The following is a 13,675-nucleotide window of genomic DNA, read 5'->3' as shown; positions in this document are numbered from 1 at the left end:
ATGCATTTGTAGACATGGTTGTGCTTGAACAAGGTGATTAAGCATATCTATCTTTTACTCTATGGCTTTTGTGAACTGTGTAGTGCAGTGAGTTATGCAGAGAAAGTTATCCAGAATTATCCATATCAAAATACTATTTAAAATCATAAAATTCAAAAATAAATTGTGCATCAATTCTTCTTTGTTGTGAGCATCAGACTTTAATGGATTACATGATTTGGTTATTACACACCCAATTTGTTCAGTGAAATGTCAATGAATGATTTATTTCACATTATTACCATGAACTTCATGTATTGTCAAAGAAGTAAAAATGCTGCTGAGGAGAAAAGATTTTATCTGCATGATATAGATGGAAATCTGGATTACAAAAACATCTATATCATACAGATAAAATCTTTTCTCCTCAGCAGCATTTTTACTTCTTTGAACGCTAAAGTTACTTTGAAGTTTGGCAAGACACACTGAGGGGGAGTGAGACAAAAGCCTTCAAAGTCTTCCATAGTACTTGAAGTTGTATTTGACGTATTCTCTCTCTCTTGCACTGCAGGCCTCATGTGAAGAACTGACTGCCTACTTGCCCTCTACCCTTAACCCATATATAGCCAACATAACTGCAGCAGCAAAGCTCTGCAGTGATACTCTGTGCCAGAGTAATGGGCGCTGTGTCTGCAAGGACCCCGACTCGAATGTCTACCTGCACCTAAACCCAGATCACTTCAGTATTCAGGAACATGATGGGGAAATACCTGGCTACTGGTGTGCTTCTTCTCTAGACGATCTTAATGTCTTTGTAGTTGGGTTAACCTGTCAGTACCATGAGGGTTAGGAATGCTGGGTTAGGAACAGTGAAGTTGACTTCACTCTTCGGGACAAATCTCGGATGTCGTTCCTGGGATCTATATGTATACGTGTGTGTGTGTGATGGTGCTATATGGTATCATGGTCAAATCATGGCTAGTGGCATTGCACAGAACCTTACAGAGATATGAGTGCAAGAAATTTAAATGATTTGTGTAACATTACATGTAAATCAGGTGAATGTATATAGAATGTTTTTTTTTTCTTGTTGATGTCATAATGTCTAAATTTAAATGAGATAAATTAAACGAAAATAAAAAGATTGCTAATCCAGAAAGGGATACAGAGTAAGTAATCTCTCAGATATTTAGAGAATTATTGTTGCAAACCTAGAAAATTGAGCTCCACAGTATAATGGCACTTTGATATTTTTAAAATAATGGTATAAGAAAATAAAAATTAGATGTACAGTACTTAAGAAGCATTCAGGCTGACATTACTTTGCACCTTTTTGTAGGGATTCCTTTTTTTCAGGCACTGACAAAACCACAGCATGTACCTCTTCTCTAGGGTGTGTGTAATGGCTCTGCTGCTGTTGATGCTTGTCCATTACTGCTGGGCAGGGCTCAGTCCTTTACCTCTAGTACCAGGTTTCCCCTTCCTGTTCTTGTGGAACGCTCCTACAGAACTCTGCCAGAGTCGCTTTGCCATCGAGCTGGACCTGTCCTACTTCCAGTTGGTGAGCAGCACCTTAAAGTTAGCCACCAATCAGAGTATCTCCATCTTCTATTCTGACCGCTTTGGAATCTTCCCTTATGTGGACAAAGAAAGTGGAAAGCATTATGACAATGGACTTCCACAACTAATTAACTTCCAGAAGCATTGGGATCTCGCCAAGGAGAGTATCATCTTTTATATTCCAGAGAATCATCCTGGGCTGGCTGTACTGGACCTGGAGGAATGGAGGCCACAGTGGGTCCGAAACTGGGGTAGCAAAGATATCTATAGAGAAAAGTCTATACAGGCCATCATGCAGAGCAATCTCTCTATTACTTATGAAGAGGCACAGACCTTAGCAGTGATGACATTTGAAAAAGCAGCAAAAAAATATTTTCTCAAATCTTTGAACCTTGGAAAGAAATTGAGACCATCACGTGAATGGGGATATTATTTGTACCCCGACTGTTATAACTATGACTACAACCTTAATATAGAGAATTATACTGGAGAATGTCCAGAAATTGAAAAGTCAAGGAATGATGAGCTGTTTTGGCTTTGGAATGCTTCCACTGCTCTTTTCCCATCCATCTACTTAGAGCATGTACTACAGGAATCCAAACAGGGCATGCTCTATGCCCGTCACAGAATTCAGGAGGCATTAAGGGTTTCGGTGCTCCCCAACAAGACTCATTCCATTCCTGTGTATGCATACATCCGCCTTTGCTTCAAAGACAGTGAGGACAACTACCTATCTGAGGTCAGTGGGATGTGTTTATACAGTAGAGGTTTAAATTCTGGAAAGGTTACAATTAGAAGTTTGTGTTTAGATATAGAGTTTTACATTTCCAAAAATACCTTCTTTTTATAGTTTGATTTATTTCAGATTCAAGCTGATACATTTTTCCCTTTCTGAAACTGTGCTACTATGATAACATCAACATTATGCATGGCTGTATGGTTGCTTTATACACGATAGAACAAACAGTTTCTTGTTCATCTTATAGTAATAACGGAGTGCTTTTCTCCAGTATGACCTGGTGAACACTATAGGGGAAGCTGCAGCTTTAGGAGCTTCTGGAGTCATCGCCTGGGGTAATATGAACATCACAAGCTCAGAGGTATTTAGACACACGATGCCGTACAATACAAATGCTGGCATAAACTAATGATTAGAAATATAATGAACATGAAGTAGTCAACTTCAATTTTGTAGTCAATTTTGAGAAACAACTTGCAGCCTTTGGGTTCTCTTGATCAGTGACAAATCATTGAATTACTAAGTCATGGAACATTATTATGAAACCACACTAAAAGAAAGCTATTGCTCTGTCTTTCCATTGTGAATCATGACACCCAGGCTTCCTGTACAGCTGCAAAACGCTACCTAGAGAAAGTCCTGAACCCTTACATCTTGAATGTCACCACTGCCTCACAACTGTGCAGTGAAGCCTTGTGCCAGGCTAAGGGAAGATGTGTGAGGAAGGCATGGGAAAAAGGAGGCTATCTTCACTTGTCTCCACAAAGGTACCACATCTGTATGGACAACACAGGAGGGTTGCTTGTGAAGGGACATCTGTCACAAGAGGATGTTGATTGGTTTGAGGAGAGGTTTAAATGTGTATGCTACACAGAGGAGCCTTGCTTTACACCCCTGTCACTGAAGAAAATTTCCAGCTTTACATATAATGAAGGTTTGTCCTTGTCACAAATCTCGCTGGGCCCTTTGCTGGCCTCAGTTGTGAGTTCTGTGTGGGTTGCCATGCTTTAGACATGGGAAGCACTAAGATGACTAAGATAACTAGTCAATCACATTCAAAGAGGATTAGGTATACACTTCTCCCTTGTAGTTCTGCATTGCTTTTGGTGCTTCACATTTTGTGTATCATTTTAATACATTTTTAAGACTAATTTTCATAATAAAAAATTTGAAATACATTTTGAAATGTTGTGGTATGTCTAAATATTTTATCCTGAAGATTTATAGACCCCAAACATTTTGAGTATAATAATAATGAATATAATGAATATTCCTTGCAGGCTTGTTTATTCTGGATGAGTCAGTTAGGTAAACGGGTGGAAATGTTGTAGAAAGAAGAGTACCTAGAAACTAGAAAATATTGCTTTGTTGTGTATATATTTTCTCTGACTGTAGAGGGCAGCAAAGTACCTTTCTGGCAATACGCATCATTTCGTTTCATTCCGCTTGTTACAATGTAACCATAATGTTCCTCGGTCTTCAATCCAGCAAAAGTGATATTTAGTATATTGTATGTCTTATTTGATGGATATTCAATAATGTACATTTTTACATCACCAAACTCCAATATGTTAAAGAGATACTATTCCAAATTAGATGCTCTGTGTAAAAGTGGTTGTGCTATATAGATCATGTGGCAGAAGTGGGGACCATTGGTTTCGGAATCTGAAAATGTTGAGAAAAATAAATATTTAAAGGTCAGATCAGGTGATCAGACATGAAAGCAGGGCCATCAAAATTATGTTTCAGCAAATATGTGTCAAGGAAAAAAGAAAGACAAGAAGCATGTTTGGATTTTCTGTAATGAAATGCCAGTTTGACATTTATGTCATACTACTACCACACAGTACACTAAACTGGGTGTTGGGTTGCAGTTAAATAGGCACAAAAATGCCACATTAGCATGAATCTGAACAAAAGACTGACAAGTGACTATCTGTGACAGGCATAGTGCTCTATTTCTGACTGGAGGACTGGACTAGCTATCACCAGGGTGACACAAATGCCTTTTGAGACACAAAAGACAGCATTTATTAATGAAAGTCACACATGAACTATTACAGTGAGTACATAAAAACATACAAATAAAAAGTCTAAGTGATGTACAGAGAAACACAGAAGTCTTCAGTACAACGTGGGATCAGAAGAGAAAATTGCTAGACTTGTAGCAGACATTCAGCTAAAACTCATGAGAGTAAAAATCTTATGGTGTATTTGCATCTATTAATGATTTGTTGTACAACAAACAACAGTACTGTTTAATATAACCCAGCTGACCTATAAAGTGAGCTTTTAAGGAAAATATTTAAATCACAGTATGAATGGAATGAGTAAGATATGCTTTTTAGGACTTCTCAGAAAAATGGGAAGGGAGTGTTTTTGTATGTCTAATGGTAATGACTGCATCTGGTGCGAATCGGTATGGTTATGGTTGTTGTTCCCTTAAGCATTGACCTAGTAACATATATTTTACCCCTCACATATAGGTCCCATCTGTCAGTGAGTCACTCTGGCTGTAAGCCCTTCTAAAACCACATGTGAATTCCTACATGTGCACGTGTGTGTGCATGCATGTATTTTTTTGCATGCGTGCTCATTTATGAATGGGTACAATGAGTCTTTTGGGAATATCAAAGAGATCTAAGAACAGCTAATATTTAAATAATAATATTTAAGTAAAAATAATTAAATAATAAAATAGGCCCTATGTTACACCTCTATTTTTATTTAAACAAATGCTAAGTATAAAAGAAAACAAATATTGCAGTTTAAGACTACCAGATTTTAAAGTCTATGCCATTCATATAGGGTATTAGAGCTCAGTCAAGACTGCGCTCACATGAGTACGAAACACATATCTTTCAATCACACATTATTGATTATTACCCTCACTTGTTCCTTATTTCACCTTTCCCATCTTACCTTACCCCATAGAAGCTGTTTCCCAGCATTAGCCTGCTCTGGACTAATACTTAGCTCACTTTCCTTGCTTAAGAGAGCTGTCTTTGTTTTCCCAATATTTTTTTCCTATTTCCTATATTTCCTATATTTTTCCTTTCCTATTTCCTAAAATATATTTGTTCAGTAAACCTGCTTGTCTCCACCAATTATGCCTCGCTGCTGTCTCGAAATAATGTTAGAAATCTGCATCCCTCAAAGAGGCTGTTAGCATGTATGGCATGGTAATAAGTCAACAGCAGCAAGCCCTGACTAAGGACTCAAGATCCAACACCTTTGAGCCAGCATGGACAGGCTGGTCAACTCTGTGGAGGCTCTTTCTGTGGTTTTCGTGGAGTGTCTGAAAAGAGACCGTAAGGCAAGAACCCTGGATGCTGAGGTTCATCATGCCATCCTCTTCAACAGCCTATTAGAGGAGAAACCTCTCTCCCACCAATGCCATTCGCCTTACGAGCATCAACCCCACCAGCATGGAAGGGCATGGCTCAGGCCAGGCCTATGCAGCTGAGAGGTGCCGGGCTGTCTTCTGAGGAGAAGAGAACACATGCACAGTTGCACCTCTCCTGTGGTGCCAAGGACAACTGATGCATCAAAGTTAACCTACGTATAGGTCAGCAGTAGAACAGATAGCATTAAAACTTTCCTGGAGTACACCTGCCATTTTGGCATTTGGAATATCCTTTTCTTACTCGACCTGTATTAAGCATGACTCAGGCATGACTCAAATGACTCAACCTTTAGGAGCCAATAAATCATATTTTGTACTCAGTAATCAAAGTGCCATAAGGCTTGTAGTTCTCTGACTTATAACTGACACAGACATACATGCACATCTTAAAATCGTATTTATGCTTTTCACCTCAATATAGGAGGTTTGGACTCTTAAATGCTTATATCATCACTAGTCTTCTGATATATTTTCCTCTACTTGTCGCATGCTGTGGTCAGATGACAGCTAAATTTGACAAATAATTTAAACCCAGTAAAAAGAAATGCAGTTATTACTGCATGATAGTTTTTTATAGTGACTGAAGTCCCATGACATAAAGTCTTTCTAAGCATGAGTCAAACCTACCATGTATTTTTTTCATACTCAGTAAGGGGCTCCTGTGAGTGTGCAGACAATGGTATTGATGGTGGATAATTAAGGGAAGACCTAGAGGCCAACCAGTTTTTGCTTTTAGCTACAAGATAAAATGAACTCCTCATATCATGGGCTTTATCAAAAGGAAGGCAATGGACTAGTTACAAATGATTAATTGAAGACAAAGTCTGCTTTTGAAAAAAAAAATTAATTAATTTTTTTTTTTTTTTCTGTTTTACCATGAATTGCATTATTCCACTGTAAGTACACTAAGGTGAGGGGATTGTCTCAGGAAAAAAAACCCCCAAAACATCCTAGTAATTGCATTCATGTGTATTTAAACCCAGGTATAATTAAACTTCATCATGGATTCAGTGTTAGGAATGAAAGCTCATTAGCCCAAGCGTCGAATGACCAATTAGAATAATTTATTTCGCTTGTGAGCCAGAGACCCATAAATAATGTGAGCCCGGTGCAGATGAATGCTGTCCAACCCCTCCTCCCTCTCCACCTGCTGCTCACCCTCACCATGATGCTGCTTTAGAGGGGACGAAAGGCAGCTGTCCACTCCAAACTGGAGGACCGGAATGTTCTGGACAGGCTGTATGAGGTACCCTAGAGCAGAGCCTTTGTGTAGCTGGACTCAGCTCTGAGGAGGATCAGAGGAGGATTCAGGAGGATAAAAAAAAAATATTCCACTGAGACATAGAGAGCTCCAGAGAGAATAATACTAGCAGTAGGCTGTATTCAGTATGAGAAATTAGAACATTTCAACAGCATTACATAACATACAAGATATACACAGTATATAAATAATTTTGGTTTAAAGTAATTAAATGTAAATTATATACATGTAATATAAATGGAATTCTGGTTTAATTTTGCATTTATCAGAAGAATGAGAGATAAGGCTCTGATTTTTTCATAATTTCTTATATTGAGGACTGTGTGGATGTTCATATTCTCATGATTATTAAATCATTGGTTAAACAGTCCTCTCAGTCTAGAAATACATTTATTTACTCATCCTTCACTCATCAAAGCAACAAGAGAAGAAGATGAAATATCTAAAGCAATTTTGTGTAATATAGGTGAATACGTGTTTCTGTGTCCTTTGAAATAGTTTTGAGATTTCCTCTGAGGATTCTTCAGACTGTCTCACTTTAGTGAGCTGTAACAGGCTGAATCCATAATGGTCAGCATCTGCAAAAGCATTACATTCTCTCAGATGACCTTCTTTAGAAAAAACACACAGTAGAGAATGTTGATCATCTTTGAGATGACAGGGCCACCATTGAGATTTGCCTTAGAAACCTGGCTGTGAAGACAAGTGGAAGTGAAGCTTGGAGTGTGGCTTTTTGTTGCCTTTGTGGGTCAGAGGGAGCTCGGCGTGGGACACAGCAGTTCTGTGTGCCCAGTCTGTCGACGTCCGAGTCTTTGTGACTACTGAGTTACAGGCCACTGGTGTGCACTTGGCTATGTCCCACGTGCTACATAAAGCCCACACAGAACTGTGATTGTTCCCTCTTCACCCCAAGCACCACAATGATGCAAACTGTTCCTTTTATGCAACTGGAAACGCAGAGCAATGTTCTTCCACCAAGATTTTTTTTTTTTTTTTATGTTAAATTGTGTTTAGAAAGCCAAAGCTTCAAAGTAATCAGAAACACAATGTTAATTGAAATAACATGAATAGAAAATAAAGCAAGAGAAAAAAGCAAAAAATCAATGACTTAGATTAAAAATTACAACAAATCCATAAAATATTGTGTCCACTCCATAATAATGATATTAAAACCCAAACACAGCTCCAGCAGAATTCTTTCCCACACAGAAACATGTGCAGAGCTAGTTACACAATACAGAGATTGTTTATGGTTTCTACTGTGGTGTTATTGTGCTACAGAATACTGAGAATCAGATCACCTTCAGTTCCTCACAAGAATTGGATAAACAAGCACATCAACACCATAGTACAAATATACATTATAATATTTTACTGATTCACATGATCAGTATGGACAATGACTGGAAATGAAATGTTTATTTTCTCTGTGCCCTGTTATGTCTCATTTCTGTGCAGAGTACTGTGTGCACCCTGAGGCCCGCTGGGACAACACAACTCTCACTGTGCTCTGCTTATCTGATGGATGGCAGAGATGTACTGGTACATCTTCATGCAAGGGTGACAGCTATTTTCCTAAAATGTTATACTGAAATGAGGTCAGAGCGAGAGAGAGAGAGAGAGAGGAAAGAGAGATAGTGAGAGTGTCTATTTTGGTGTGAAGTTGGAATTGCTTTGCTACAGCATGCAAAACTTAATCATATTAGATGTTTGGGTGAAATGCATACACCCTGCAGCTGGAGACCAAAGCAAGGCTAGTGTCTGACCCACAAAGCTTTAGTTTGGATCAGTGTAATCTTGGGGCTCACCAGCCTTTTGACAGATCCAGGTTGGGTTTTGTAGGGCTGAGTAGTCAGATGCCTAGAGAACCAGAAGGCATGGTAAAAGGTTACAGGGTCAGCCTCTTGTTCAAATTTTGTTACCTTAGAGCAAAGTGTCACTTCCTGGAAGGGGAAAGGCTCTTGCTGCAAAGTCTGATCGCTATAGCGACTGCTCTGATAGTTTCCTGCATTTACTTTTGACTGGATGGGTTTGGGTCTGTTTTTAAGTGCTCATTCATCAAAAATAAATAAATAAATAAATAAATACAAGGATGAGCCATAAGCAAAATGTTTAGATAGTTTAGATTATTTCATCACTTTTCTTACTGCTGAGTGCGGTAAGCCTTAGATAGTTATACAGTAAGCCTTAAATCCCATAATGATCAATGTTTGCTGATTATCCCACTGGAATGATGACCAGAGAAACTTGAGATGTTTTAAGGAAAATTTAGAGGTTTAAGGAATACATGAAAACATTTCAATATTAATAGAGTTTAAATGAAAATACTTAAGTAAGTAAGTAAGAGAGATTACTTAGTGCTAACTGGATAGAAATCATAAGGCATTTCAAGAATTTAATCATTAATAGAGCATTCATTACTGAAATACAAGCAGATAGCAGTTATTACTGATGTTTAATCAAAGGCAACCAAATGCGGAAGCCCTAAACAGTCATCAGGGTTTTTTCCTTATTGCACTGTTAACAATAACTGGATGTAATACAGTAGGACTGTAAACATGAATTAAATGTTGATTTCGTAAAAAAAAATGTTTCACTCATGAGCACTTCATGCAAGTGAGTGTGAATAAAAGATGATTCATTTGTCCTTTAAAAGCAGTCCTTGGATATTTTTTAACATGAAAAATGTGAAGGGTAAAATAATTTGTTACATTTTCACATTCACACATATATTCACACATATAGTGTGGTATTTCTAGTGGTTTTAGTCAGTGTATTAAAGCCGAGTGGGATTGTCCTGTGTCTAGGTGATAAATGTTCGAAATGGTAAAACCAATTAATTTGATTAATGAAACATTAATGAAAAATTAGTATTCCATACAAATAAAAAGAAAGAAAGAAAACCTAACACCATTTACTTGTAGTACAGATTTTGGCTACTCTACCCACCTCTGAACACTGTCATTCCCTGGCTATGCATGCAAATGTTCATGTTACATACATTAATCAAACATTACATCCATAGTTTATATAAGAACAAAATGGATTTTTTTTCCTCATATTTGAAGTTTATGAAACTACAGGGAAAGAAATCTTCAACACCATTCCTCAGCATCTGAAAAGCTGAGACTACTGGGCCTGAGGACATCCCTCTGTAACTGAATCCTGAACTTTCAGACTCCAGTCTATCTGGATTTGGAGCAACATCCCCAGCACTAACACACTGAGCACTGGGATCCCCCAGGCCACTGTTCACTCTGCTGACCCATGACTGTGTAGCTATGCACAACCCAAACCTCATCATCAAGTTTTCTGATGACATGACTGCGGCTAGTCTCATCAGCAGGGATGATGAGTCAGCATACAGAGAGGAGGTGCAGCAGCTAACTGACTGGTGCAAAGTCAACAACTTGTCACTGAACATGGAAAAAACAAAAGAGATGTGGTGGTTGACTTCACGAAAGTATGAGGCGATCACTCGCCAATCAATACTGATGGCTCATCTGTGGCAATCATTACAAACACAAAGTTGATGTCCCTCTAGGCGAAGAACCCCAGAGCGTATGCACCTACAACTCAGCCTTGTAGAGGCAAAAAGGCAGCAGCACCAGTGCCTGCACTGGAAACGGACAATACATCTGCTGCGCTTCCCGAAGCGCATGCACCAAAACCAGAACAGCTGCCGCTACCAAACATGGCGAAGGACAATCCCCGCCCCAGGCTGGTCAGTCTTTGACCCAGCTGATGACTGGGGGATTGGCTGGGGTTCCTTCCCCCTTTTCTGGACTGTAAGCCAATCCTTTGTGTGCTGTTCATGTGCCTGTCCCCATCACCGTGCCTGTCCCGGTTACGTTGAATATACCGGTCGCTTTGTTCCCCTTTGTGTCTGTGCCCGTCCCCGTTAGTGTGTGGGGCCCTGTGTCTGTCATCGTCCTGGTCCCTGTCCTACCCCCTGCTGTCCTGCTTGCGCTGGCCCGTGGCGGGTTGTCTGGTCCTCTTGCCTCGCCGTTTGGTGTTGGTCTCGTGGCTGCAGCCCGATAGGCTGGCGTGCTGGTAGTCGTGCTGTTGGGGGGGGTGGCTCTGTCACGGTTCGCCCCCCCGATCCTTGTTGTGTTTCATTGTGGCGCATGTATAAAAGTATCTTGTCTTATCGTGGATGTTGTGGGTGTTTGACCATGATAGCCTGCGTGCTACATCTGTGTTGTTAAGCGTGTCAATAAATGCCTGTTTCAACGTGTCTCATCCCCGCATCCTGCTTAAGCCTCCGAACGTCACAATTGCAATGTAAATATAACGAAAAGTAAAATGTCCAATAAGTGACCTTGGGTAAGAGCTTGAAATATTCCCAGAAAATGAACTAATCAAAAAAATTATCACCAAATCCAATATGACACCTGTCACTTATATTATATATATATTTAGCCGATATGAAAACCTCATGCATCTTAACCATAACACACAAGCTACTGTAGGACAAAGACCCAGAGCAAAGAAAAACAGCTGTTTGTAAAGTATTCTTGCATGCTGAATTCAAATGTTTTCAAATATGTGCATGCTGAATTCAAATCTGTTTTCTCTATCAACCATAGTTTTTTTTTGTTTGTTTGTTCCATTATATTTTCATCTACATGTACTGCATTTAGCAGACATCTACCAAAGTGCTTTAAGCTGTCTATTTAGAGAGGACAAATAGTATATAACCGATTATACTCTCATGTCGTAATATATATTAGGCCTGTGGAAATTCGGTACCATGAAAAGTGCAGGCCCTCTATGTTGGCAAACTAATAGTGAATATGTTCAAGATTGTACATATTTTAAGTGTAATAACAGCATTATTTATCAATAAACAACATATACTTAGTGTAAAATTCACTTAAAAACCATGCCTGAGAGAAACATCTTCAAAACAGATTTGAATTCAGCATAAAACAATGGAACAAAAATAGAACAATGTAGACCTCTTATTTTAGTTTATATGACACACACATGCACGTATTGTTGACTTGTGTTATTAAATGAGTCCCAATGAACAGATACTTTCTTACTTTTACTTAAGTAATAATTTAAATTACTACTTTTACTTCTACTTATAATTATTAGATTATTATTTTATAATTATTATATATAGTATAATTATTATTTTAAAGTAACAGTACTTTTACTTGAGCACAGATTTTGGCTACTCTGAACACTGTCATTCCCTGGCTATGCATGCAAATGTTCATGTTACATGCATTAATCAAACATTACATCGATAGTTTAGAAAAGAACAAAATGGATTTTTTTTTCTTATTTTAAGCTTATGAAACTACTGGGAAATAAATCTTCAACACCATCATTCCTCAGCATCTGATTAGCATCTAATTATATAAAGTTTCCAAATTAGATTCCACTAACACATAAATCCAATAATTGGAAATAATAGAGAATGGGAACTTATATATTCATGTCGCATGTGCTCTAAAAAAACGTATTGTTGTGAATTTGAGTTTATAAATTATTGATCAAAGGGATTTGTGGGTTTAAATAATACTGCCTTTGCCAGCATCAAAATGATGGAAAATGTCTTTTAAAATGTCATAGGACAAAACAGAATCCTTTCTAATACAAGCTCAATTTAGAGCACTTCTGATCAATTTTTGAACAGTGTTTTGGTTCTATATTTGGTTGGTATGTGTGGTTTGTTGGTATATTATGAAATATACTGTATTTTGTAGATCTTAAAAACACACACACAATTGGATTTGTCATTTTACTCTATGCGAGTTGTCTGTATTATATTCTAAATGTGGTGTTGCCATGACTTTTTTTTTGGGGGGGGGGGGGGGGGGGTTGTGGCCAATGGTGATGACTAATTATCCGTTTAGCATGGTTCCATCCTTTTCTATGTCACTGATATTCCTAAAGAAACCTACAGCTCCACATCATGCGGCTTTGTTGTTTAAATATCTTTGCACATCATGCTGTAGATTGAAGCAAACAGCAAACTTACAGTACCAATAATATACAGAACTTTTGTTTCTCGATACCACACAACTCCATTATGGTGTAATATCATGCAAACCATATCCAGACAACTAGAAACAGTAACAAAAACAAAGGCCTTTTCAGTCATCCCTTGTACATAAAAATTGTGCCATCATGAGGTGTCCCAGCAAAAGATGAGTAAACCTATTTGAAAACAAGTCAAACTGTGACTCTAAGCCAATTCCCTGCAGTGCACTGTTATTAGCCAAACTCAGCCTCCCAGTTCACCATAAAGAAAAAAAGGGCTTCCTATGTCTTTCCTCAGCTGCCAAACTCCTTATACATGCCTGCTAGTGACATCACACAGACCTTTTCATTATGGATGCCTAATGTTTCTCTGGCAACCAGCTTAAAACAATAGGATCTGTGTACTCGCAAACTACTGTATGGCATTGATATTATGCAGGCCAGATGACTAACGCCTTTCCCAGAAGAAAACATTCCAGTTTTCAAACCATCCAGTCTTATAACTAAGAAAGGCCCATATCGCAAAAGAAACAAACATATAATCATTTGGATTTCAAATGATAATACATATTCAAATAATATTTTCATGATTCCCTTAATTTTAAATTTGTCACAATAAAAAAAAATGAGTTGATCTCACCAAGAAATTATATTGTAGCTATTAAAACAAAATTCCTTTTGGTTGATCTCTTTTTTAATTAGAGAGATATTTTCGGGGCTTAACAATAACAAC

At 38.2% G+C, this 13,675-nt stretch overlaps 1 protein-coding gene across 1 annotated transcript; it reads left to right on the top strand.

Moving 5' to 3' along the window:
- Window positions 1-1,381: 1,381 nt before the first annotated feature.
- On the top strand, window positions 1,382-3,289 carry LOC113568061 (hyaluronidase-5-like). The gene is made up of 3 exons (XM_035523623.1): window positions 1,382-2,278; window positions 2,550-2,639; window positions 2,879-3,289. The coding sequence occupies exons 1-3, from the start codon at window positions 1,382-1,384 to the stop codon at window positions 3,287-3,289; spliced, it is 1,398 nt and encodes a 465-aa protein (XP_035379516.1).
- Window positions 3,290-13,675: the final 10,386 nt, after the last annotated feature.

Source organism: Electrophorus electricus, chromosome 2 (assembly GCF_013358815.1).
Source record: "Electrophorus electricus isolate fEleEle1 chromosome 2, fEleEle1.pri, whole genome shotgun sequence".
NCBI classification, from domain to species: domain Eukaryota; kingdom Metazoa; phylum Chordata; class Actinopteri; order Gymnotiformes; family Gymnotidae; genus Electrophorus; species Electrophorus electricus.
Note: the sequence above shows the minus strand (reverse complement) of the source record. Positions and strands in the feature narration are given on the sequence as shown.

What these genes read in the sequence shown, in the direction of transcription:
- LOC113568061 (XM_035523623.1), top strand. Translation starts at nt 1,382, where the DNA reads ATGGCTCTGCTGCTGTTGATGCTTGTCCATTACTGCTGGGCAGGGCTC. An exon ending in AGGACAACTACCTATCTGAG is followed by an intron (nt 2,279 to 2,549) that starts GTCAGTGGGATG and finishes GCTTTTCTCCAG; the next exon opens with TATGACCTGGTGAACACTAT. An exon ending in TGAACATCACAAGCTCAGAG is followed by an intron (nt 2,640 to 2,878) that starts GTATTTAGACAC and finishes CATGACACCCAG; the next exon opens with GCTTCCTGTACAGCTGCAAA.